General features: G+C 42.6%; 1 protein-coding gene across 1 annotated transcript; it reads right to left on the reverse strand.

Annotated features, from left to right (window-relative positions):
• Positions 1–8,181: 8,181 nt before the first annotated feature.
• On the reverse strand, positions 8,182–27,629 carry irak1bp1 (interleukin-1 receptor-associated kinase 1 binding protein 1). Its single transcript, XM_080193376.1, has 4 exons — positions 27,311–27,629; positions 21,483–21,548; positions 15,334–15,464; positions 8,182–11,000 (listed from the first exon to the last, which is right to left on the reverse strand). Exons 1-4 carry the CDS (start codon positions 27,602–27,604, stop codon positions 10,730–10,732), a joined length of 762 nt encoding a protein of 253 aa, XP_080049502.1. The 5' UTR covers positions 27,605–27,629; the 3' UTR covers positions 8,182–10,729.
• Between the last annotated feature and the right edge of the window lie 364 nt (positions 27,630–27,993).

The raw sequence follows: 27,993 nt of genomic DNA on the forward strand, positions 1-27,993 counted from the left end.
TAATTTGCTGAGTTCCACAGCAATGTATCTGGGGGTGGGGGTGTGCCCTAAAGATACACTGGGGAACCTCTGCCTCCAGAAGTTCCCAAGTCAGATTGCATGGCAATTGCCTGCAAAGTTTGAATTTCTTTTGGGTAATTGCTGTGCGGTGGGAATTATCCAAGCATACGTATTAGGAGGAGGAGTCGGCCACTAGGTGCTTCAATACTGCTCCATCATTCGGTAAGTTCATGGGTGATCTGATTTTAATCTCAACTCCACATAACCTTTCACCTCATTTTTGAGATTCTGTGCAGCTCTGCCTTAAAAATATTCAAAGACCCTGCTTCCACTGTCTTTTGAGAATGAGAATCTTGGGAGCTCTCTATCATCTGACAGAAAATATTTTTCTTCTTCCCTGTCTGAAATGGGTGTCCCCATATTTTTAAACAGTGACCCCTGGTTCTCGATTTTCCCACAAGAGGAAGCATCCTCTCCACATCCACCTTCACGGGGTGACACAGTGCCAGGGACCAAGGTTCGATTCCCAACTGGCGTCACTGTACGGAGTCTGCACGTTCTCCACATGTCTGTGTGGGTTTCCTCCGAGTCCAAAAGACATGCTGGTTAGGTGCATTGGCCATGCTAAATTCTCTATGTGTACCAGAAAAGGTGACTAGGGGATTTTTACAATAACTTCATTGCAGTGTCAATGTAAATCTTGAAACACTAGTAAATAAACTTAAACTCAAATCCTGTGAGGATCTTGCATGTTTTCAATCAAGTTGCCTCTTTTTCTTCTAAACACCAGTAGATACAAGCCTAGCTTGTCAAGCCCTTTCTCATAAGAAAACCCACCCATTCCAGATATTAGTCTAATAAACTTTCTCTGAAATGCTGCCAATGCAAATGTGATTTAAATCGCAAACTTCAGATGGTTTCAACTCTTACGTCCATAGTTACCCAGAAAAAGTTAGAATTAAAAGCACTTCTAGCTTCTGGGTAACTATCCCCCACCCCCACAGCCAAACTGATCCGAACCCCTCCCCAGGCCCAAATTAATTTTGAGATAATTATGAGCAGAATGGCAATCCAACCCAATTGCCGTACCACCAGAAGCTACAGGTCTCGGTGATTGATTTCTGGTGTCTACCACAGCAGTATGCACCTGAGTGTGGGGATGAGTAAACATAGGTAATTAAGCACTCAACCATTATCACAATATTTAAAATTATATATTGTGAGTAACTTCGCTTGACAGAACCCTAGTTTAGCTTGCATATTCAAGTATCATGTATACTAGATGCAAGCATTGTCAGACCAAGCATGAGGAAATCTAAGTCTAAGCTGTTCCAACTTGTGTGTTCAAAAAATGTGATTCTGCATGTTTGATCAGACAGCTGATCAAATGCATCTTTGATACTTTATATACGTATGTTGAAAAAATGCATTTATCCTCTAAAACTGGTCCATTAGAACAGAACTTAGTATTGTTGATGGTTAAAATAAACTAGGTTTAAATTCTGTACCATTGCTGTCACATCACCCTTGTTTGAAAAAGTCTGACAAATGTGCAGATTTCTTCTGTAATATGCATTGTATGAGAACTTTCTGTTCCATTGTGAATTTCTGTGAATAAAAGGTTATAAATAGCAATTGATGTTTGATCTGTTTTCCATATTCAATTGACTGTGTGTAAGATGAGATTGTTAAACATTTTTGATATAGAAAATTTTACATGTTTCATGCTGATGGGTTATGTCACTTAAATGAGCTGTAAGTCTGATGTCTTTGCTCTCATTTTGTAACTCATTTTTAACTCTGTTTCATTAAACTTGAGTTTTCAAAGCTGTCTCTCTTCAGGTCAGAACAACCCTGTGTTCACCAATGCAAGCAAACAATTAGAAAATATCATATTTTTCCAAGACATCTGCATAAGTTTTGTAACTGTGGATCCACTGACTGTAAAACTAAATTATTCAAACTTACCAGAGCACCCAGAGGAAACCCACTCTGGGTGGGGAGAGAATGTGCAAACTCCACACAGACACCCATGGCCAGAATTGAACCTGGGTGCCTAGAGCTGTGAGGCAGCAGTGCTCACCGCTGTGCCACTCATTAGGTGGTATCCTTCAGAGCTAAAGAGGTGGAGAAATGTGATGGATTTTATTCTGTTTAAGGAGATGGAGCAAATTAGGTCAGGGCTATGTGGGAGCTAGGAGAGACTGACAAAGATGCCATGGGCACAGAACAAAGGGAATGTTAGTGTAATGTTGAAGACTGAAGGTGATGTTGATAGTGGTCCTACTCGTATCCCCTCTTATAACTTTCTCTATTACATAAATGACTGCTTCATGCTTATGTGTGCACTTGGAAAAATATATCGATTTGCTTCTAATTTCCACTTCTCTCACCTTCATGTGGTCCATCTCCAATTCTTGTTTCCCTTCGTTCACCTCTGTTTCCATTTTAGGTGATAGCTTAACCACCAATATTCATTACAAGTCCAACAATTCCCACAGCTACCTCGACTACAAATTCTACAGCCTGCTTCCTGCAAGGGCTCCCTCCGTTCTCCCAGTTTCTTTGTCTCATCTGTTCTTATGATGCTACCTTTCAAAATAATACTCCTGATAAGTTTTCCATTTTCCTGAGCCAAGGGTTCCCCCACCGTACCCCGTCACTATGGTTGACAGGGCACTCAACCATGTGTGGTCCATCTCCCACTCCTCTGCCTTCACCTCTTTCACTGCTGTGGAGATACTGGCCTTGGACTGGGGTAGGCTCAGTAAGAAGTCTCACAACACCAGGTTAAAGTCCAACAGGTTTATTGGTAGCCACGAGCTCTTGAAGCACTATTACTTCATCAGGTGAGTGGAGAGTTGAGTTCACAAACAGGACATATATAGACACAGAGTTAATTGCAAGATAGTGGTTGGAATACCACTCTCCTGATGAAGGAGCAGTGCTCTGAAAGCTCATGATACCAAATAAACCTGTTGCACTTTAATCTACTCTTTCCCTGCCTGCTTTGTCCTCATTGTTCGCCCCATCATTGGTGAAATCCGAAATGAATATTTCTCATCTGTATTTACTGTTGAGAAAGCATGGATGTTAGGGAACTTGGGGAAATAAATAATATCTTGAAGAGTGTATATGTTAAAGAGGAGGTGCTGAAAGTGTTAAAGCACATCAAGGTGGATAAATACCCAGGATCTGATTAAATGTATCCCAGGATGTTGTGGGAGGCTTGGGAGGAAATCGCGGGTCTCTGAGCAGAGATATTTGAATCATTAACAGCCACAGGTGAGATGCCTGAAGATCGGAGGGTAGCATGATTTAGAGAAGCAAGGACTGATTAGGGATAGTGTAGCTTTGTGAGTTGTAAACTATGGGCCCGATTTTACCATTGTGAAACGGGCGCGAAAATGTGGTAAAATTGGGTATGAGGCCATTAATGTGATCCATGTCTGCGTCTGCGCAGATTGCCACCTTAACGAAACCCGGGAGTGGCAGCGATGGGCACAACATTGGTTTAAATGCATTTGTATACATTTAAATTGAATTAATGAACAACCTGCCGAACTTTTATCAGGATTTCCCCCTTTACCGCTATGTACGCCGATCTGGAATCATGCCAAAACGGACCTGCTGAATAAAAGCCTGAATCGACCGAGTTCAGAGCTTCCAACGGCTCTCTGAAGGGAGGTAGGTAAGATCATATTCTGACTGGGGGGTGGGGGGGGGGGGGGGCGGGGGGTGGTGGTGGTCAGGCGAATGAGGCCACATTGTTGTCTGGTTGTGGGGGGAGGAGAAGGAGCAGGTCAGATGGGGGGTAGTGGGGGGGGGGGGAGGGCTGATCGTTGTCTGGTAGCCAGGAAGGGGAGGGCTGATCGTTGTCTAGTGGTGAGGGGGAGGGCTGATTGTTGTCTGGTGGTGGGGGGGGGGGGGGGGGGGGAGGGAGGAGGAGGCAGGTCAGATGTTCCTTGGGGGGGGGGGGGGAGTTGGGAGGGGGAGTGAGACCAGACCATTCTCTGGTGGCGGGGGGGGGGGGGGGAGGAGTGAGGGCAGATCATTTTCTGAGGGGGGAGAGGAGGGAGGCAGGTAAAATGTATCTCTGATGGTGGGGGGTGCAGGGAGGCCCGATTGCTCACTGGTGGGGCAGGGGGGTGCAGATGGATCTCTGGTGGGGGAGGGGGGGGCGCGCAGGGGGGTCTGCTGCCACTCTGTGGACGATTGGTGGGGGGGGGGAAGGGGCAGGGGGTTGCGGTCAGTCTGTGTAGTGGGGTAGGTGGATAAGGGGGACAGTGATGTCTGTGGGGGCCATCACTCCTGCTTTTTGCTCCTGGGCTACTGTCTCCACTTTCTGCAGCCTGGAGCGATCTGACACGAGTGCACTTTTTCAAATGCGCAATTCAGAGCCCTGATCGTTTTGGGCATGCTGAGCCCTGCCCACAGTGCGAATGGAACTGGCAATTTTTATTTTCAGGCTGAGTGCGCTTGAAAGCAGATTTCCAAGTTGGATCTGCATTATTCCCAGATTCAGCACTTAGAATGAAAATGGTAAAATTGGACCCTGTGTGTCACAAATTTGAGTTTTTTGCAGGGGTAACCGAAGTAGATGCGAGCAGTGCAGTTGATGTTGTCTACACAGACTTTAGCAAGACCTTTGACAAGGTACTGCATGGTAGTTTGTTGCATAAAGTTAAATTTCATAGGATCCAGGCGAAGGGAGCCAGTTGGACACAAAATTGGCTTGACAACAGAAGGGAGAGGGTGGCTGTAGATGGTTGTTTTTCACACTGGAGGCTTGTGACCAGAGGTGTGCCTCAGGGATCAGTGCTGGGTCCACCATTCTTTGTTATTTATATTAATGATTTGGATGAGAATTTAAGAGGCATGGTTAGTATGTTTGCAGATGACACCAAGATTGGTGGCATAATGGACAGTGAAGAAGGTTATCTCGGACTGCGACGGATCTTGATCAGTTGGGCCAGTGGGCCGATGAATGGCAGATGGAGCTTAATTTAGATAATGCATTTTGATAGATCAAATCTGGTCAGGACCTACTCAGTTAATGGTAGGGCGTTGGGGAGAGTTAGAGAACAAAGAGATCCAGGAGTACCGGTTCATAGATCCTTGAAAGTGGAGTCAGAGGTGGACAGAGTGCTGAAGAAGATATTTGGTATGCTTGGTTTCATTGGTCAGAATATTGAATACAGAAATTGGGGCATCTTGTTGAAGTTTACAAGACATTAGTAAGGCCACACTTGGAATATTGTGTACAGTTCTGGTCACCCTATTATATAAAGGATATTATTGAAGTAAAGGTGCAGAAAGGATTTACAAGGATATTCCTGGGACTTGAATGTTTGCATTATGAGGAGAGCCTGAATAGACTGAGACTTTCTTCCCTGGAGCATAGGAGGCTTAGGGGTGATCTTATAAAATAATGAGGGGCATAGATCAGCTAGATAGCTAACATTGTTTCCCAAAGGTAGGGGAGTCTAAAACTGGAGGGCATAGGTTTATGGCGAGATGGGAGAGATACAAAAGAGTCCAGAGGGATAGTTTTTTTCACAGAGTGTGGTGAGTGCCTGGAAAAAGCTACTAGAAGTAGTAGGAGAGGGGGGTATAATTGTCTTTGAAAAAGTATTTAGAACATTACAATGTTAAGATTGCTCTAGAGGGATATGGGCCAAATGCAGACAATTGGGACTAGCTTAGTGTAAAAACTGGGCACCATGGAAAAGTTGGGCTGAAAGGCCTGTTTCCATGCTGTTAGCCTCTATGACTCTCTTAGTCGCCACATTCAAAGCATCATCCTCTGCCATTTCAGCCAACTCCAACAAATTGTCCCTAAATTAGTCTTCCCTCAATTGTGGAATGCCATAAGCAGAGACAAGGGTCATGGGTGGGGGGGGGGAATTCATAATGTTAAAATGGCAGTGCGGGCTCATTGGGCCGAAGGGCCTGTTTCCCGGGTTGTTTTTGTTCTTTGTTATGATACCGTTACCAAATATCTTTCCCTTACCAGCCCCATTTCAGTATTCCGCATTGCTCCTCATTGACACTTTGGTCCACTCTCCCATCAGCCTCAACTCCCCCTCCCTTAAGCACTTTCCTACTGCAATTCCAGAAGTACAACACCTGCCCCTTTATCTCTTTCCTATTCAAGAGCCCAAGCTCTCAAGTGAAGAAATGTTTCAATTGCATCTCCTTCATTTGATCTACTGTATTCACTGCTCCCAAGGCCATATCCTGTACAATGGGACAACTAAACACAGACTGGGTAACCACTTTGCAGAATACCTTCTGCTCAGTCCACAAGCGTAACCCTGACGTTCTGGTCATTTTCAATTCACCACCTTGTTCTCATGCCCACCTGTACATCTTTGGCCTGCTGCAATAATCCAATGAAGCATAGCGCAAACAAGGAATAGCATTGGGCACTTTACAGCCTTCTGAACTAAATATTGAGTTCAATAACGTCAGAGCATGAACGTGCTATGACGCAGTCACAGTCCAAAGATGTGCAGGCTAGGTTGATTGGCCATTCTAAATTGCCCCTTAGTGTATTGGGATGCATAGAGGGATTAGTGGGTAAATATGTAGGGATAGGGGGATAGGGCCTGAGTGGAATTGTGGTTGGTGCAGACCCAATGGCCAAATGGCCTCTTTCCGCACTGTAGGATTCTATGATCGTTATGATTTCTCATCTACATTACCCAATTTCCATTTATATTATTTCATTTTGTTTCATCTCATTCATCCATTTCATCATCCTTCTTTCTCACTTCCATTTTTCCACTTCTCTATTCCAACACTCCTTCCTGCCCTTCCCCTTTCAGGGCAACTGCCATAATCCTCAGGCAATCCCTATACCATCTGTACCTCTTCTGCCATTCAAACATTTCAGATTACTGTTAGCATCTTCTCAGCTTTTTGTATCCTCATTTACAATCCTTTTGTCCCATTCCACCACCTTCATACTATACATCTTTGCTGATTTTCTTTGCTCTTAGCTGACGAAGGGTCATCCAGCCTCAAAATGTTGGCGCTATTTTCTCCTCACAGATGCTGTCAGATCTGCTAAGATTTTTCCACAGTATTTTGCTTTATCAACAACTTATTGGTTTACTTAACATCTGGCAGCCCAACAGACCCAGAGTTAAAGACTGAGACCTAAATGACTAAAATAGAGAATGAATGCACATTTAGTGAATGTATTTGTCTGCTCCATTAGGTCTTCATTTTGTGAAAAATTGACTTAAATGAACAGCAAAAACCCAAAAGGCTGATATTCTCATCTTTATTCAGAGATATTTCAATGTCACATTGGAAAGTCCCCAAACTTAAGCTTTAAGATGTGACACATTTTAAGACCCAAGTATAAAATCAGTTCATTATTTGAGGTAGGTCCTGCTTCTAGCTCCTTAGATTTTAAAATCAATTACTTGGTGCAAAACACAAAACTGTGAATACTCAGGCAATTTGGCACCAGGCTATTATGATAGGGAAGCAAGGAAGGCCTAAATTAATACAAGGCTGTGTAATAAGAACATAAGAACATAAGAAATAGGAGCCAGAGTAGGCCATCTAGCCCTTCGAGCCTGCCCCGCCATTCAATAAGATCATGGCTGATCTGTCGTGGCTCAGTTCCACTTTCCCGCCCTCTCCCCATAACCCTTAATCCCCTCTCTTATCAAGAACCCATCAACCCGCTTCTTAAAAATATTTAGCGAGGCAGCCTCCACCACTTCAACGGGCAGAGAATTCCAGAGATTCACCACCCTTTGAGTGAAAAAGTTCCTCCTCAACTCCGTTCTAAACCGCCTCCCCTTTATCTTGAGGCTGTGCCCCCTAGTCCTACTGTCTTTTTTGAGCGGGAAGAGTCTCTCCACCTCTATCCTATCCATCCCATTCATCATCTTATACGTCTCAATGAGATCTCCCCTCATTCTTCTAAACTCTAACGAGTACAAGCCCAGTTTATTCAGCCTCTCCTCATAGCTCAACCCCCTCAACTCCGGTATCAGCCTAGTAAACCTCCTCTGCACTCCCTCCAAGGCCAAAATATCCTTGCGCAGGTGCGGCGCCCAAAACTGCACACAGTACTCCAGCTGCGGCCTCACCAATGCCCTATACAGCTGCAGCAAGACCTCCCTACTTTTATATTCAATCCCCCTCGCTATGAAGGCCAGCATCCCATTCGCCTTCCTGACCGCCATGGGCTAATTTATTACTTGTTATTTTAGTAGTAGAATTTCAAACTGACTTTGGTAGGAGAATTCTGGGGGCACAGCTGTATGCAAAGATATATGTAGAATATGCCATGACAAGGAGAAGCAAGTTTTCCAGAGGGAGCTTTCCAGTTCTTTCAATGGCTACAGTTCAATACTTAAATCTCTAATGAGGTGGTTGAATTTTATTCCTGATGGGGAATGGTCTGCTTTGCTCAGCTGACAGACTGAACCTTGAACTCCCAATTTAATCAGTTCATTTACGCATAACTCATTACCTCCATGGGCAACAACAAAAACTGAGTTTGAAAATGTGTTTCTGAATTCCCACTATTAACCCCATGGAGAAAGCAACCAGTGGGTATTGTACAGATCAAAATGTCCTACATCATATTCCTGACTCAAGATTTTCCCATTGGCTTCCCATTACAACTTGAATAGGAGATTCTTTATGAGGCAGTGACAGTTTGAAATTCTTCCTTGTCACTTCTGGATTTTCTGTCAAAGGTGATGGCTGTAGGTTTGGCATACAGCTGCTTGTAGGTGTATTGCAATATCATGCAACTATCTTGCATATTTTCTCATTTGTGCCTTAGATGTGCTAGGTGTGAGGGACACTGGTGTGTTCTGTTTTGCCATGCATAGTGCAGCAGGCGTATAGATCAAATGTACAGCTTAAAGCACATTTTTACAAAAAGAATGTTCACACAATTGTAGCAGTAAATTTTCATAATTCCTCCTGTGGCTTGCCTGAGATTGGACAGCCACAAAAGATATGAAAATGACCGTGGAAAATTACCTCAATTAAATTTAAATGGTTGTGTGGAACTCCTGCTCTAACAAACTGGTGCCAAGGATTTCAACCATGGAAAACTTGATTTTTAATTAGCTTTTCTAACTTAAAACAACGATGGGCATTAATGATTCTAGGTTAGAATGGGAAAATGAGTTAATTCTGATGGGTATCCGTAATCCCAGAGCAAACACTCACATTTGCATATTGAGTAAGAACAAGATCAATTGTGGATTTCAGTACCCCACCCCTGCAACCAAGGTAAGGTAGAATATCCAGTATAACAATCATGACCTGGGTATATACATGAAGTACAGCGACTAAGAACTTATCCACTTGTAAAATTGCAAGTTTAAATGTGCAAATTCCTGAGAATATTTAATAACCAATTACTAAGTGTGGAGCAGTACATTGCAAAGTAGATGCACAGATATAAATAACTTAGTGATACTTGAACAAATTGCAGTACATTGCAATGAACAGAGGAACAAAATAAATACCAATATGTGCATGGCTGTAAAATTTCTTTATCTTTTTAGAAAAAGTTTTTATTCGCAAAACAAAAGGTTTTCATATTGTCCAAAATTGTTTTAATTATTCTTTCCTCATCCCCATTAAAACTGTAAAAGTATTGTCATGTCATTGACAAAGTATTGGTTCTCTGGCACATTATCCTAACTCAGCAGAATCTGTTGAATTTGAATATTATGGCAATTGTTAGAAACTGTACACCTTTCCAAGTGGAGGACATCAGGATTTTTTTCCAGCTGCTCAGTAGACACCTACCATTATCTTGACAAGTGCTAGTCAGAGGGCAGGATGTGGATATACCAGGTCCCTGCTTGACTTTGTAAACAGAAGAGTCTCCCTTTTTTAAAAGTTCAATGACAAGAGGATGTGGTGGAGGATCTTCTTAAACTGAGATGTTCCTGGGTCCTTTAATGGCATTTGACATATTTCCAGGGACCAAAACAGCTAGTGAGATGTGGGAGCCCACCTTGCAAAACAAACATGTGTTCCCCAAGTGACAGGGGGATTCCAGACGATTGAACTATTTTTTTAAAAATCTTGTTTCTATCAGTGGTTCCATGTACAAGTTTGGCAGGGAGGGGTGGCAGCATATGTTCTGGTCTGTAGAGTGGAGGGATGTTCAGGAACTCCATCTTCACTGTGACAGGTGGATGCCTGACATACACTTGTCAGCCAGGCCTATACAAATTCTATTGTAAGCTTAAGGGTGCTGCAATTAACAGATTGCATTCCACATTAATTCAGATCCACGGCACCAGTAACTTCACAACCCGAAATCTGCACCACCAATATTAGTTTCCTTCTGCACTTTGTATTTAAACAATAATGAAGATAGGTCAACTAATGGGGAAATGGCTGAAAAAGATGCGATACCAACTGTTGCACAAAAATATAATTTGCCTCACAGTCATGCATATGAATAAAAACTGCATCAATAACTTTTTCCTAGGGATTTTTGAAGTAGCAGGTGCTGTTATGCACAAGACCAATGGATCCATTTTACTTACATTAAGCAGCATATTAAAAATTAGCACCGCTAAGGATTAGCTAATGTAGCACTTATATCTCTAGATTGCCTTTCACAAAATTGCATTTTATGCAGATTTAAAACATTCATTGGCATTTTTTAAAATGCAGCTGGTTTCCTGAAAAGCTTTCATTTGTAAATTCAAAAGTAATTTACTTAATTATTCCTTTTGAGATTATCTTTTGATTTAAGCTCAAAAGTCACAAACACTTTGGAACAAACAGTCACAGATGCATTGCTAATTTGCTGCTGAATTGTCAATGATCTCATATTGTCTGATGATGGTGCTTCGGTGGTTAGACCTTCACTTTCTTTGGTTTCTTCTTCCCGGACGAGCAAAGGTTTGCCCAGGGTCTGGCCAAGCAATCGGCACACCTCAAATGCTTTACGCCGACAGTTAGCAACAGCTCGAAGACATGCTTGTCGTCTATATGAAACAAATAGGAACTTGGATTAAATTTTATTTTATGCACTTTTAGTTGAAAGATATTGTAGGTGATATTAAGGCCTCAGATTTTAATGTCCCACTAATAAACAGACAACGGAGTAGTTAAAATGGAGCAGGGGATTTACCTAGCCCTCATCGGTCCTAATTTGGATGACTCCCTTTTTACATTGTGGAAAGCAAGGGCACCTGCTCCAAGTTATCAGGGTCTGCTGCAAATATGCAGTTGCACTCTGATATCATCAATGCCCAATCTGATGTTGTAACAAGAGCAGGGTAACAGTGGTGACTCCTCTAATGAGTGAAACATATCAGACAAAATTGCTGGGGCCAGAACGTAAATCCTCCTCAGAGTTGCAAAAGGAAATCTTGGGCCTCCCCAGCTTGGAGTTCTCAGATGGACTTGAGTGGGGACCAGTACCTGAAGTCACAACACTTGCCACTGAAATTTCTGTTACATGTTAGTTGGGCAGTGAGTTGCGTGGGAGATGTAAGTGAGGCACAAGAGTTAACTTGCTGTTATTCACTCTTGTCAGCTCGTGCACTGGCCTTACCTGGAGTGAAACAAACTCTGGATCTCTAGAGGAAATGCTAGGAATCTTCCACCCAAGTTGTGGCAGGGAATTGGCAGATTCTCTGAGGTACTTATGTAAATGGCCATGGTTTTATTAATCTGCTAGATGTCCAGATTTCTGTATTAATAAATTCTCCCACTCAATAATAAATTCACAATTTGTACAATATCTTTACTTCATGGCACGGTGGCAGAGCGGTTAGCACTGTTGCCTCACAGCGTCAGGGACCCCAGTTTGATTCTGACATCGGGTCACTGTCTGTGTGGAGTTTGTACTTTTTGTACTTTCTCCCCATGTCTGCATGGGTTTCCCCTCACAGTCTGATAGATGTACTGGAGTAGTGGATTGGCCATGCTAAATTCTCCCTCAGTGTGCTCGAACAGGTGCCGGAGTGTGGCAACTAGGGGATTGTCACAGTAACTTCAGTGCAGTGTTAATGTAAGCCTACTTGTGATACTAACAAACTTTAAACTTTTTCATATTTCCACAATTATTTCAGCATAATTAAAACCTAAAACACTGAAATTAATTTTCTTCCCTTGTGACAGAGTACAATTTCACTATTCTTCCTGCAATACGCAAAATTAGCAGCACCAGAGACACTCCTTTCCTATTCATTCAAACCCAAAATCTTTCCTGCAGGTACAGCCTAAAGGTCATTGTTTCTCTTCATCATATGCCCAGGTGACCTGACAAGTAATTGTTTTGTATACATTATAAAGGGATGTTACGGGAATCTGTGATATGATGGAATTGACAAAAAAAGGCAGTTGGGAGTTAGTGCCAATAAATTTAATGGTTTTGGAAACAGAGGGTTAACTTATGTGAGCTTGAAGACCCCAAGCAGTTGGGAGCAAGGCTGGACAGTGCCAGTCTGGGACCCTGGCACTGCCAGCCTAGCTCAGCCAGTGAGGCCTAAAGGGACAGGGCGGCAGGTGGGGGGTGCTCTACATTAAGGATTGTCTGGGGGGAGAGTGAGAGATCTCCTCATGCACTGCGTACACAGTGTACACAGTGCACTAGGAGATCGGGATATATGTGCAATAGCGCTCCTACATAAGAACATAAGAACATAAGAAATAGGAGCAGGAGTAGGCCATCTAGCCCTTCGAGCCTGCCCCGCCATTCAATAAGATCATGGCTGATCTGTTGTGGCTCAGTTCCACTTTCCCGCCCTCTCCCCATAACCCTTAATCCCCTCTCTTATCAAGAACCCATCAACCCGCTTCTTAAAAATATTTAGCGAGGCAGCCTCCACCACTTCAACGGGCAGAGAATTCCAGAGATTCACCACCCTTTGAGTGAAGAAGTTCCTCCTCAACTCCGTTCTAAACCGCCTCCCCTTTATCTTGAGGCTGTGCCCCCTAGTCCTACTGTCTTTTTTGAGCGGGAAGAGTCTCTCCACCTCTATCCTATCCATCCCATTCATCATCTTATACGTCTCAATGAGATCTCCCCTCATTCTTCTAAACTCTAACGAGTACAAGCCTAGTTTATTCAGCCTCTCCTCATAGCTCAATCCCCTCAACTCCGGTATCAGCCTAGTAAACCTCCTCTGCACTCCCTCCAGGGCCAAAATATCCTTGCACAGCCTACAGCTCAGAGGCTGGTTTCCCAGCCTGAATAGGCTCTGTCCACTCCTACTGAGAATCACACTGGTGAAAATCACATTTGCCTTTTTTTTGGCTAGTTGCCAGACAATTGTGTTGGGAGCTTGCCCAAAAAATGGGTGCAATTCTCTCCTGTTTTCACATTCATTTGGCACTTAGTTTTTTTTGGTATGATCTTCTCTTTTATGTCGTCTTAACAACTTACTTTCCACCTATCTTTGTGTCATCAACAAATTTAGCTACCACGCAAAGTTAGAGTTTATTTATTAGTCACAAGTTAGGCTTACATTAACACTGCAATGAAGTTACTGTGAAAATCCCGTAGTTTCCACACTCCAGCGTCTATTCAGGTATACTGAGGGGGAATTTAGAATGGCCAATTCACCTAACCAGCATGGCTTTTAGAGTGTGGGGGAAAACCAGATCACCCAGAGGAAACCCACACAGACACAGGGAGAACATGCAAACTCCGCACAGTGACCCAAGCCGGAATTGAACCCGGGTCCCTGGTGCTGTGAGGTAGCAGTGCTAACCACTGTGCCACCGCAATTGGTCCCTTTATCCACACCATTGATAGAGATTATAAATAGTTGAAACTACAGCACTAATCCCTGTGGCATTCCGCTAGCGATAGCTAACCAACCCAAAAAATCCCATTTATCTCTGCTTCTGTGTCCTGATATGTTACCCGCAACACCATGAACTCTTCGTGCAGTAATTTTTGATGCGGTAGCCAACTGAATGCCTCTTGGAAATCTGAATACACTACTTCAATGGATTTAGCTTATTTGTTATTCCTCAAAGAACTCTAATAATTAGTCAAACATGGGGTGGAATTCTCCCAAAAACATTCGAAGTATTGAATTTGTGTAAAAACTGGAATAAATCCTGCTAATTTTTTCATGAATCTCCCACACTCTGTATCACAGAAGACCCGAGTGTGAATCTCATTAAAGGATGGGGCCTATTCCAGCCCAAGAGGCTGGCACCGTAGTGCTGAGCAGGCCACTGTGCACGTGCCAATCTGTCAGCACCAAGATCAGCGCATGCGCAGTAGCCCTGCACTGCTCAATCGCTGGCCTTTCCCTCAACCCTGCATCACTATCCCATCAATCAACCCCACACCCCGAACAACGGCCCCTAGACTAGTCCTGACGCCCACTGATCCCACCCTCTGGGCAGTCCTGACCCCCACTACAAAAGACAGCCCCAAAATCACTGGCCTCCCTCCCTCTGTCATTGCCAAATGCAGAATGGGTTAGTGGGCCAGGAGACATCAGTCCTGGGTCCGCTAATTACATTAAAAGCACCATTTAAATAATTTTTAGAGCTCCGCACCAGAAATTGGCATAGAGCTGATGACGCTAGAAATACAGTAGCGGCCAGAGTTGTGTGGAGGCTGTGGCATCCAGCGGGAAGCCCTTACACGGCCTCCGCTTGAGTCGCCAGGCCTGCTGCTGCTGGGTTGCAGAATCACCTCGTGACTTCCCTTTCACAAAATCATGTTGACTATGCTGATTTTCTAAATATCCTATTATCTCCTTAATAATGGATTCCAGCATTTTCCCTATGACAGGTGCGAGGCTAACTGGTTGATAGTATCCTGCTCTCTGTCTCCCTCCTTTCTTGAATATGAGTGTTACATTATCAACTTTTCCATCCACTGGGGCCTTTCCAAAATCCAAAGAATTTTGGAAAATTACAAGCAATGCATCTATTATTTCTGCAGCCACTTCTTTTAAATTATAGGATAAAAGTCCAGACAACTTGACAAATTTTAATGCAGTTTTTTCAGTATCTTTTCCCTGTGACTGTGATCATTTAAAGTTCCTCCTCTTTTACCTGCTGATTTCCAAGTATCCCTTGTATCTTCTACAGAGAAGACACAAAATACCTGTTTAACACTTCCACCAATTCTTCATTAGCTGTCATCAATTCCATCTCACCTTGTAAAGGACCAACCCTCACTTGAGTTATTCTTTTCATTTTTAAATACTCGTCAAAACTCTTACTATGGAAAAGCTTTCTCTCTTTTGAGAAATAATCTTAACAGTTATCTTCAGACAATTTCTTGAACCATTAAATATGTTTTGCTCCAGGGTAATAAATGTATAAAGTTGTCCATGTTACCTTATAGTTTCCACAGCCTCAGTTGTGTGAAAGAACTGAGGTAAACCAACAACAACGGAACTGTCCAACTTCTCCACTAACAGGTTACACAAATTCTCCATCTTGCCAAAGTCACTGAATATAATACAGACCTAGGGAAGGAAAAAAAGAGCCCTTTTTAAAAATGTAACATGGCATTAAAGTTTTTGGCTTAACTATGGTACAGATTAAGTGAAGGTTTTCAATAGTACAAATATACATCACGCGAATCTGGTAGAATTTTTTGAGAAGGTGACAAAAACGGTTGACGAAGGACGAGCCGTTGATGTCGTCTATAATGGATTTCAGTAAGGCGTTTGACAAAGTCCCTCATGGTAGGTTGGTTGAAAAGATTTCAGGCCAGGTATCTAGATGGGTTGAGAACTGGCTTGGTAAGAGGAGACAGAGTAGTAGCAGAAGGGTCCTTTTCTAGCTGGAGGTCTGTCACTAGTGGTGTGCACAGTAAAAAGTCTGACAACACCAGGTTTAAGTCCAACCGATTTATTTGATAGTAAACTCACTAGCCTTTCGAGGGGTTTCCCTCTTCTTCAGGTGAATGGAGAGTTCTGGCCTCAGACAGAGCATATAAAGCACAGACAGTTTACAGATAACCGAGAACTCTCCATTCACCTGAAGAAGAGGGAAACCCCTCGAAAGCTAGTGAGTTTACTATCAAATAAATCGGTTGGACTCAAACCTGGTGTTGTCAGACTTTTTACTGTGTTTACCCCAGTCCAACGCTGGCATATCCACATCACGACTAGTGGTGTGCCGCAGGGCTCAGTACTGGGACCTTTTCTTTTTGTAGTATATATATCAATGACTTGGAAGAGGGAGTAAGTGGTGTGATCAGCAAATTTGCAGATGACACTAAGATGGCTGGATTGGCGGGCAGTGAAGAGCAGTGTCTGGCAATACAACGGGATATAGATACGCTGGTATATTGGGCAGAGATATGGCAAATGAAGTTTAATCCTGATAAATGTGAGGTGATGCATTTTGGCCGAAATAACATAGGGGGGAGTTATATGATAAAGGGTAGACCTATAAAGAGTATAGAAACGCAGTGGGACCTGGGGGTGCAAGTGCACAAGTCTTTGAAGGTGGCAGTACAAGTGGAGAAGGCTGTGAAGAAAGCTTATAGTATGTTAGCCTTTATGGGAAGGGGTATAGAGTATAAGAGCTGGAGTCTTAAATGTTGCAGTTGTATAGAACGTTGGTTAGGCCGCATTTGGAGTACTGCGTCCAGTTCTGGTCACCTTACTACCAGAAAGACGTGGAGACCCTGGAGAGAGTGCAGAGGAGGTTCACCAAGATGCTGCCTGGTATGGAAGGACTGGGTTATGAGGAAAGATTGAGCAAATTGGGGCTGTTTTCCCTTGAAAGACGGCGACTGAGGGGAGATCTAATAGAGGTATATAAGATTATGAAGGGTATAGATAGAGTAAACAGTGGTAAGCTATTTCCTATGTTAGAAACGCACAGTACGAGGGGCCACGGTCTTAGGGTGAGGGGGGAGAGGTATAACACAGATATTAGAGGGAGGTTTTTCCACACAGAGGGTAATGGGGGTATGGAATGCTCTGTCAAGCAAGGTGGAGGAGGCAGGCACGCTGGAGTTGTTTAAGAGTTACTTAGACAGGCATGTGAGTGGGTTGGAGATGGAAGGATATAGGAGATTGTTTTAAATAAGGTTCAGTAGCATTGGGACGTCCCTGGTAATGTATAAGGATGTGGAGTGATACTAATGTGTTTCTCTTTTAATTCACAGGTTTTAAGTTGGTCTGCCTTGTTGTCCAACGAGGGGCATACATGTCTTGGGTCGTACAAGGGCTGCTCTTGGATGTTCAAGAATAGCCTAGTACTTCATGTCGTTAGTGTACGCTTAAACTGGACCAGATGCTGGGCAACACGACAGCTCAGTGACTATCACTGTTTGCTGTGCAGACGCATGGATTTGGGCCAGTGTCTGTGGGAGTTTGCACATTCTCCCCGTGCTTGCGTGGGTTTTCTCCGGGTGCTCTGGTTTCCTCCCACACCCCAAAGATGTGCTATTAGGCTGACTGGAGGTAATAAATTATCCCTAAATTAGTTTTCCCTCAATGTGGAATGCCATAAGCATAGATAAGAGTTATGGGTGGAGGGGGGACTGGTAATGTTAAAATGGTGGCACGAGCTGGTTGGGCCGAAGGGCCTGTTTTTGTTCTTTGTTCTTTTTGATTTAGGTTGGTTGGTAATTATTTTACCAGGACTATTACCCTGGACAATGGAAATAGTTCTTATAATTCCCTTCCCAATTTGTTTAAAAATTACAAAATACCAGTCTTATTAGCTTAGCCCACAAGATGTATGCTTGCTGCAAGATGATGCATTTTATTTGCTCCAACTATTGGCTCAGATAGGTAATGTTGAAATATATTGATATTTCCATTTGTGGGTGGGGGGGTCATCACTTTTGGATATCTTCAAATTTTTTGAATTGGTTACCTATCAGCTTCTTAAAATGCAAAGTAGACATTAACGGTTTTGGTTAGAAATTTAAATTTTTTTTCCACTTACATTTCTGTCTTTTTTAGAAAGATGTACAATTTTTTGATTAATGCAATAACAGGAACTAAGCCATAATTCCCCTATCCTGATTTCTGATCGGTTTTGGACTTGAATATTTTAAGTCCGGTTAAGATGGAACTGAAACTTCCACTCAAATAGAAGTTCAAGGTCAACTTTCAATATTCATGGATGATGGAGTGCTGAGCAGTGACAAACGATTTCTTTACATGGAGTAAAAAGTATATGTAGAATCATCAGTTTGCTATTGTGTACACTGATCTCTATATTGCAGAAAGATGTCTTTTCAGGCATAGGCATCGCAATTCCATCTATTTCCATGGGAATGTCAATTGCGCCTGTAATAGGTTGACCTATACTTCAATGCCTGGATAGCTGACAACATTCTTAGATGGTAATAGAAGCTCCTGATGTCAGTACTGGCTGCTGGGGCAACTTTTGTTCTTTCAAATGTGTTTCTGGACAATTCTTCTTTTCATTTGACAAGACAGTGGTCCAGTTTTGGATACGACGATTCCAGGGACCCAACTTGACCTATTTTCAAAATCCCTCACATACACAGCTTCATTCATTGAAAATTACTGTGTTGACTTACATGAATCATGGTTTGTCTTCTAACTACATTAGTTGGCCTACATCCTACCTGACAAATTTGGAAACAGGAGGCTCAGTCTCATTCTGAGACAACGGTTTATTAACAATTTTCTTGTTGCTGCATGTGGAGTGGTCCTTTAGCCCAGAAGGAATCGTGAAATTCTGATCTCCAGAATCCCTCTTGACTGCTTCTTTAAGCCAGACTTAAAGATTTGGATTGTTTGTTCAGCTAATCTGTTAGATTCAGGATGGTAAGGCACAGCCCTAATGGGCTTGATGCCATTCAGGGCAGTGAAATTCTGTAACTCAGCACTCATGAAATCAGTTCTATTAACAGACACGATGACTTCAGGTATTCTGTGGGTGGAAAAACATTGGCATGATTTTTCAACTGTAGCACACAATGTCAGAGACTTTAGCTTAAACACTTCTATCCACTTTGAATCTGCATTGGCAAGGAGGAAAAACATTGCACCCATGAATGAATCAACATCCTCAATACGGACTCATTCCACGGCCGGCCAGACCACTCCCAAGGGTGCAGTGGGGCTGTAACAGGCAACTTTTATTGAAATTGGCACTGTTCAGTGCTTGACTTGGCTCTCAATGTCACAATCAATGCCAGGTCACCAGATATAATTCCTGGCAAGCATCATCATCTTAGATATACCCGGATGGGCATTGTGTAATTCAACTCACTACCTGGTACAGAACGATTACTTTTGCTCCCCAAAGTATGATGCCATTTTGGCAACTCATCTTTTTGTACAAGATCTGCTTTCAACTCTTTGGAAAGTCATTAGCTCATTTGCCCAATCCATTAATGCCCTATGCCTTACTTTGGACAATAGTGAATCCCGACTGGTCTCTTGATCTGTTTCACCAAGACTGCCAACGCATCTAAGAAATTCAATGCTATAACAATTCTCTTGCAAAGATAGGTGTCCAAGTGCATCTTCATTCATATGTAAATTCTAGGCCTTTGCTTGAAGATATTTGTAAGCAGAGAGGATTAATGTCCAATGTTGAATTCTTGCTGAAGTGATTGGTGGAATAGCCTTATCTTTAAAAAAAATCCAAAAGTGGTTTGTGATCAGAAACAATGGTAAAGTGCCTAATGTGCAAATACTGGTGGAATCTCTTGACAACAAAAATTATTCATAATCCTGCCTTCTCAATTTGTGAGTAGCCTTTTTTGGCTTCTGAGCGGGTTTGAGATATAACCCAATGGCCTTTCAGATTTGTCGTCCTTCTCGTGGGACTGCACCAATGCCACGTTGAGAGGCATTGTAGGTTAACACTAATTTTGTAGATGAGTCAAAATGCGTGAACAAGTTCGAAGAGTGTAGCAATTACTTCGATCTGTTAAAGATTTCTTTCTGGGACATCTTCTTTAGCAGCATATGCAAAGGGACCAATACTTTGACAAATGTGGTTAAAAAAAACCCCACTAATGCTATAAACGATTTGAGCTCAGACGTGTTTTTGGGGGCCGATGCCTCCTTTATGGCTCTGATCTTGTCTTCCATGGACTGTAATCATTGTGGATCTACACAGTACCCCAGGTAGGCTACCTTGGTGGCTTGAAAAGTACATTTCTCCTTCTCGAGGTGAATTCTAGCCTCTTGAAATCTCTAACAGCTCCTCTAAGTTAGCTAGGCACTCGACTTCTGTCAATCCAGTTATAAAAATATTAAAAAAGTATACCCTAACTCATGACAGCTCTTGCAACAGACTTTCTGTTATCCTCTATTCCATTGGCCTGAAAGTAATAGCCCAAATGCTCTATGTATTGTGTCCAGTATTCCACAGAGACATCAAAAAAAAAATCTATCCATCCAAATTGGGGCATTTTTGTAATTATTCTTCTTCAACTCAACTTCAACAGAAACTGTATACTCGCAGTTCAATGCTCAATTTTACCCTTGTCGCAAATGTAATAATTCTTGTTCACCAGTTAAGGGAAAACAACAGCACGTTTATTTACAGGTAAAGGCTAGACAAAGAAAGTCTTGCAGTCTCATGGCTGATGCCAGCTCTCCAGATGGTTCTGGAAGAGAAATCCCTGCTTACCAGAGCGAACCCTCAACTGGATCCCTACCTGGTTTCCCAGGTCATGTGATCTTTAAAGGGATAATCATCACAACCTGTATGCTAAGTTCATGGGCGCAATTTTACAGTCTCGCTTGTCCTGAAACCGTAAAATCCTGCCCGAGGTCAACAAACCTTTCCATGGTCCACCCTCACTCGCTCCAATTCCTGTGGTGGGCAGGATGATAAAATTCTGGCCTATGTGTTTCTTGTACGGGTAAGCCCTAGTCTTCTGAACATCAACATTTACAAGTTTCACGTCTTTTAAGTAAAAATCTGCTTTTCTATTCTTACAACCAAAATGAATAATATCACACTTCTGCACATTATACTTCAGCTGGTTCTGATCCAAAATGGCACCAGAGTGTGGCGACTTCTTGGAAGCTGCGCCCAGCATATTCTCCAATTCTATCTTTTACTCTTGTTCGTATATTAAATTGCTCTTTCTCTACACCCTAGTTAGGACTGTAACACTACATTGTGCACCCTTCCCTATGTATGGTATGCTTTGTCTGTATATTGTGCAAGAAACAATACTTCTCGCTATATACTAGTACATGTGACAATCATAAATCAAATAAAATCAAATCTGCTCCTTATTGCTCAATCACTTGACCTGCAAAGAGCTCTTTATAGTCTGTGTCCTCCTCACAGCTTAGCTTATATTTCCACCTACATTACTATATTGCTAATGTTATGTTCGTAACTGGATTAAGACACATTTAACAACCACCAATTCCAATGAAACCAAAAACTGATTATAACAACTAGTTCTTCATTATAATAATTAATGTAATATACTAATGCTACAGGTATTGTTTATACAACACATTTATACAGCATTAACAAATGAATGAAAATTTAGAACTAAGTAGTACCTCTGCTTCCATTTGAAAGGCATTTTCAACTCGTCGAAAATCCTTAGTCACAGTAACACTGTCCTCCTGGAACATTTGCAAACAAGTATGCAATTAGATAGTATTACTTCTAAAAGGGTAATAGTATAGGATTACATAAAATCATTACTGCAACGAGCAGATACAATTTCTTATTGCAAGTAGACAATAGTAGTCTTGTGTTTCAATCCCAAAGTATTTCCCATTGAAGAGAAGACATTTACTTCAATTCTGCTAGAAGTGCTAACTCCTGCTAATAGTGAAACTGAGCCCTTGTGGACATATTTAGACTTGAGGTTTTTCCAGGTGTGTGCTTCCCCTAACTATAGGAGCAATACAACCTGAAGCCCTGCTCCGAAGACAAAATTTTGCCTTTTCTTCTAGGGTTAAGCCTAAGAGGAAGGATTTGATTGGCGGGCAGGGGACAAGTGGTATGTGGAAACAATAACTGGCAGCTAAACACAGAATCCCAACCTTAAAGACAAAAAAGTTCATGTACTCCTCAGATTTTATCAAAGTGTCAAAAGAAGGGGAGTTGGTAGTGAGGAAAACAGTCAGTGGATATTTTGTCTATCAAGCATGCTCCCCGGAGTATTCAGTGATTTGGACAGATGATGCTAATGATAGGTGACAGCCTGAAAGGTTAGCTTTGCTCCTCTGTCCAGATGATGACAGACCTGCTGTGTGTTTCCTGCATTTTGTATGAGATTTCTAATATCCACCTTATTTTGCTTTTGGACAAGTGTTTAATGGGATAGACGAAGAGGAATCTGGGGGTGCAGGCGCACAAATCACAAAGTAATTTGGGTCAACAAGCCCATGATAAGTGCCAATAAAGCAAAAGCAGAGAAATTATGTTAAACTTGTACAGAACCTTGGTTATACTAAATTTGGAGTATTGTGAACAGTTCTGGGCTTCTGATTGTTAAAAAAAAAGCATTGAAGGTGGTGCAAGACAGACTTATAAAATACTACCAGAATGGAGAGGTTTTATCTATCAGGAAAAGCTGAACACGGTAGGACTCTTTTCTCCAGCAAAATATTGCGGGGTGACCCAAAACAGAATGTTAAAATTACAGAAGGGTGTGATAAGAATCAACATGGGAGATGGTTCCAGTTGCAGGTGACACCAAAATTAGGATCCATAAATATATGATAGTTACTAAGGTAATTCAGAAGAAACCTCTTCAACAACAGAGTGATTAGAATGTGGAACTCACTCTCAAGGAGTTGTTGAGACAATAAACAGCACAGATGCATTTAAAGAGAGTCCAGAGTCCAGATGAGCTGATGAGGGAGAGATGGATAGAAACATACGCTGATGGGGTTAAATGGAGAAGGATTGGAGGAAGCTCGCAAGCTGCACACGCACAGCATGGATCTATTGCACCAAAATTGCCTGCTGCAAATACATTGTAATTCTCTGTAACAAGACTCAAACCCACAGCCCTTAGACTTGAAGAGCAAAGATGAGGGAAATATCAGAATGGTAGCTGGCAAAGAATTGTTTTGGGGAGGGGAGTGGCAAGTACATCAATATATTGTTTCTATAGCTGATTTCCCTTCCCTTACAGATTAAGTGCTCCACTGCTTCTCTAGCCAAGCAAAGCTAACTCAGCACTAAGCACGGTTTGAGCCTGGGGCTGCCTTGGTCTGCACAGTTCAACAACAGCACGTGGGGACTTCCCACTGGAGAACAAGTTCAGTTTCAAAACAAACAAGCACTTTAAGTGCTTAAAATTTAGTTTGAATTGGTTTAACATTGCTTTAATTAGTTCAGGGAAATTGAGTGTGGTTAACATTCATTATTGATTTTCTCTCAGATGCAGAAACAACGCATGGAAATGCTGATCTATGTGGTTGTCGAGTACAAATGAACATTCTGGACATTAATGAAATGGAATGCTTGCTGCCAATATTAAATTGGCCCCAAAATCTTTTAACAATGCTCTGTTATGCTATTTAGCAATAATTAATTTATTCTTGGCCCCTCATTAACATGTTCCCCCTGAGAGATGTTATCCATCGATATAAGGTCAGCTTTATTGTGAGCTAACAACTCAGGTCTATTTTCCACCACTTCCGCGTAATTCCACATTGACTTCTGTATTGGCAGACTGCTCAGTTGGCGTCACTGTGAAGTAGTCAAAATTTCCAATTGAAGCTACTGTGTTCATTTGCTCCACTGCATTCACTTGATAGTCCTTACTCGCCAATTCCTCAAGATCGACCAGGTCTGTGCAAAACCTATGAACTCTTTCTAATCCCAAAAAAAAGATTCAAACTCCACTACTATCTATTCATCAGCTTACTTCAAATTCTATAATACCACATATCTTTTCTCCACCTCCCTCCTATTGACACAGAAATGTTCATTTATTTGGGCAGAAATGGTTCAAATTTCTCCCACTTCTGCAGACTGACCTGTCATTTTACACTTCATAATTTTTGGGCGGGGGGACCAGTGTATACATTGCAATACACAAGGTATCACAACTGTATGGAACCGGCTGAATAGACCAAAGTGCTTTCCTGTGCTTCACTTTTCATATGTAGATCAAGGCTAAATTTCTTTCATGCCCTCTTACCATTTTGTCTTAGTCATAAACTGCAATTTGCTCAAATTACAACTACATAGATCCTGTTCATGAAATGCCATTTGCCCATTCTTGCTAGGCTACCTTTGCGGTTTTCCAATGCAAAGTTAAAATATTAATCATCAAATCCCTCAACAACGTTACCAATGGACTCTGTTCCAGCCATTTGACCGTTCCCACATGCTCAGTCTTCTGCCTAAGGTCTTGAACCCCAACATTTGTGGGACAGCCTTCATATAACTAAGCTGCACTCTCTGGAATTGTTTCCCTAGACACCTCAACTTCCCAAATTAGAAAAATTTCTTAAAAATCCATCTTTTTAAACCATATATTTTTATCACCTCTAATTCTCCCGTTAAGGTTGAGACTCTTGTTTTTTTATTCTCACTTTCACAATTATCATAATGGATTCAGAATTTATATTGGACTATTCATAATTTAACATATTCACTATTACAGATCACTATTGTACAGATTCAAATAAATGAAGTCACCAGACTCCCAGATGACCATAGGCACCGATTGGTGGTGATTTAATCTGGGGATCACACCTCGGGTGAGGGGCAAGGGGGTCCTTCATGAATCACCCTCAGCCAGTACAGGCATTGAACCTGTGCTAACCAGCCAATTGAGCTAAACTGACCCCTATATATATCTCAAAATAAATGTACATAATTTGTACATTTATGACAGTAGTGGCAACACTAGATACTGCTGATGGCACTACTAAAGAAGCTACAATTTTCAGCATGTCACCAAGCACCTTTTTGCAATTGTTGTTTTTACAACTTCACATTTTGCATCAAGGTGTCTATATAGAGTCGATATGGCCTTATTTAAGTAAATAATATACTCCTTTAATTGGGGATTGCACACTAAATACCTACTCAGAACAGACAAACTCTCAGGAGGGGAAACAATTATTACATTGCGATCACTAGATTAAAGTTCAACAAAAATAAGCTTATAACCACATTACATTCTTTAGTCTATCATGCTACCAATTTTTCAAACACAGCTAACACAGGATACTGGATGGGGTTTCCCAAGTAATCGTCAAACATTAACTCAGTTTCCTGATGTTCAGCAGCTGCAATCATTAGCAACATTTACCATTACCAAACATGATATTAATTGCATGTTGCTGCAAATTGACTGTATTTTCAATAGTCAGTTTATTATTGTGTCAGATTTAACTAGATGACTATTAACAACTACAGCCAACCTATATCGATGATGAATGATGGAATGGTGCAGCTCTGGAGCCTGTGCCGGTCTTTCAATCATAATGAATACAAATCATCACCATTCCTTTATGCATTTGTAAAAAATGTGACCAATGTTGACATGTCTCACTCTCTGGGTGCTAATTTAACTCAAATGAAGTATTAACTCTGGAATGGGAATCCAAGTTCTTCTTCTAGATACTAGAATTAGCAATGGAGAGAAAAAAACAATTTTAAAAATGTCCTTCTGGGTGTTTGAATGATGCAGAGTGCTTTATAGTCAATTGGGTACATTCTGAAATGGGTGTCACTGTTGTAATGTTAGATATGTAGCAGCCAATTTGCATACAGTAGATACCACAATAATCAAACACCGTAATATATGTTTTAGTGCGATTGGTTGGGAGATAAATATGGACCAGGAGTCCTGCTCTGCTTTGAAATAGGATCATGGGATAATTCTCATACCCAGAACAGTGCAGGGTCTGCCTGGACCTGCACTCAAATCCAGTCTGGATAGAATGGAGTGGGAATATCAACAGAAAATGCTGGAAAATCTCAGGAAGTATGACAGCAACTGTGGAGAGAGAACGGAGCCAATATTTGGAGTCAGGATCCTGATGCTAAGAAGACGCTGTCAAAAGTGCTGAGATTTTCCAGCATTTTCTGTTCTTGTTTCAGATTCCAACATCGCTGTATTTTGACTTTATCCAGAGTGCAGTGGAGACTTGAAGGCAGCCCACTTTTGGGTCTCTGGCTAAGATTTAAGATGTGGAGATGCCAATGTTGGACTGGAGTAAACACATTAAGAAGCCTCACAACACCAGGTTAAAGTCCAACAGGTTTATTTGGTAGCAAAAGCCACTAGCTTTCACAGTGCTGCTCCTTTGTCAGCTAAGTGGGGGTTCTGTTCACAAACAGGGCATATAAAGATAAAAACTCAATTTAAAAGATAATGGTTGAAATGCAAATCTTTATAGGCAAAGAAGTCTTAGAGGTACAGACAGTGTGAGTGGAGAGAGCATTAAGCATAGGTTAAAGAGATGTGTACTGTCTTCAGGCAGGACAGTTAGTAAGATTTTGCATGTCCAGGCAAATCGTGGAGGTAACAGATAATGTGACATGAACCCAAGATCCCAGTTGAGGCCGTCCTCAAGTATGCGGAACTTGGCGGCCAGTCTCAGCTCAGTGATTTTGCATTGTCGTGTAGACTGCCTTGGAGAATGCTTACCCGAAGATCAGAGGCCGAATGCCCATGACTGCTCACAGTCACTTGGCCTCTGATCTTCCGGTAAGCGAAGATCAGAGGCAGCCTTCACGACATACAACAACGCAGAGTCACTGAGCAGAGCCAGATAGCCAAGTTCTGCACACATGTGGCAGCCTCAGCCAGGATCTTGGGTTCATGTCACACTATCTGTAACCCTCAAGACTTGCTTGGGCTTGCAAAATCTCACTAACTGTCTTGTCTGGAAACAATACACATCTCTTTAACCTGTGCTTAACACTCTCTCCACTTACATTGTCTGTACCTTTAAGACTTGATTGCCTATAAAGATTCACATTACAACCATTATTTTGTAAATTGAGTTTGTCTCTCTATATGCCCTCTTTGTGAACAGAACTCCAACTTACCTGACGAAGGAGCAGCACTCCAAAAGCTATTGGATTTTGCCACCAAATAAACCTGTTGGACTTAAATCTTAGTGAGAAGTCTCACAACAACAGGTTAAAGAATCAGATCAGACCCAATATCAGATGCCTTTTCTTGTTAGCTTGGATCTTGTATGTTTCTCTTGTGGGGGTCACAAATTGTTTTTTGGATCAATGAGATGGATTCAGGGTTTACCCCTGTCCGCTCTGTGTACTGGCTTTGCAACTGTAAGAATGGAGTAACTTTTCAGAAAGAAACTGAGGAGGGGGGGGGGCTGCAGGCAGACAGACAGACACCCCGCCGGTGCTGCTGACACCGGGCTCTCTCCCTTACCCGCACGCCGTGGGCGCGGACGCTCTGCACGATGTAGTCTAGCCGCCGGTTGACGCTGCTCTTGGCCGCCGCCGCCGCCTCCTTCCTGCTGCTCACCAGCACACACAGCCGGGCCCGGTTCGGGGGCGCCGACACCTCGGCTGAGGCGCTGACCTGTACCTCCCGCTCGCCGGCCGGGAAGGGGGACGAGGATGGCGTGGGCGATTTAACGAGGCAGCGCTCGGTCCGACACCGTTTACTCTTCTCCTGATCCGACAACAGCGCCGCGAAGACCTGAGCCGGAGTGATCGCCATGGTTACCAAACCGCCGCGGAAAATGGCGGCGAGGAGGAAGGGGCGTGGCCTGGGCCAGCTGCCATGGCAACCAGCCCCTCATTGGGGGGGGAGAAATGCCGTTGCTCCGCTGCCATGGCAATTACCCCTCCCCTCCCGCGTGGGCGAAGGGACGTGGCGTGGCACCGTTGCCGTGGCAACAAGTCCCACCCCGGGAGGAGGCAAGATAGGCGCACATGCGCGGCGATTGATAGTGGCGTGCGTGGAACGCTGTCGAGCAAATGGGAAAAAACACAGTTGGAGGGTTAGAGGAATCAAATGATCAAAAGTGCTGGTGTTGCTAGGTAGCAGGGTGGGTGCTAATTGGACAAGAAACAAAGAAGAGGAGTCCATTGGAGATTTGGAGGCTT

The sequence above is a fragment of the Carcharhinus amblyrhynchos genome, chromosome 7 (genome assembly GCF_965287045.1).
Source record: "Carcharhinus amblyrhynchos chromosome 7, sCarAmb.v2.hapA, whole genome shotgun sequence".
Taxonomy (NCBI): domain Eukaryota; kingdom Metazoa; phylum Chordata; class Chondrichthyes; order Carcharhiniformes; family Carcharhinidae; genus Carcharhinus; species Carcharhinus amblyrhynchos.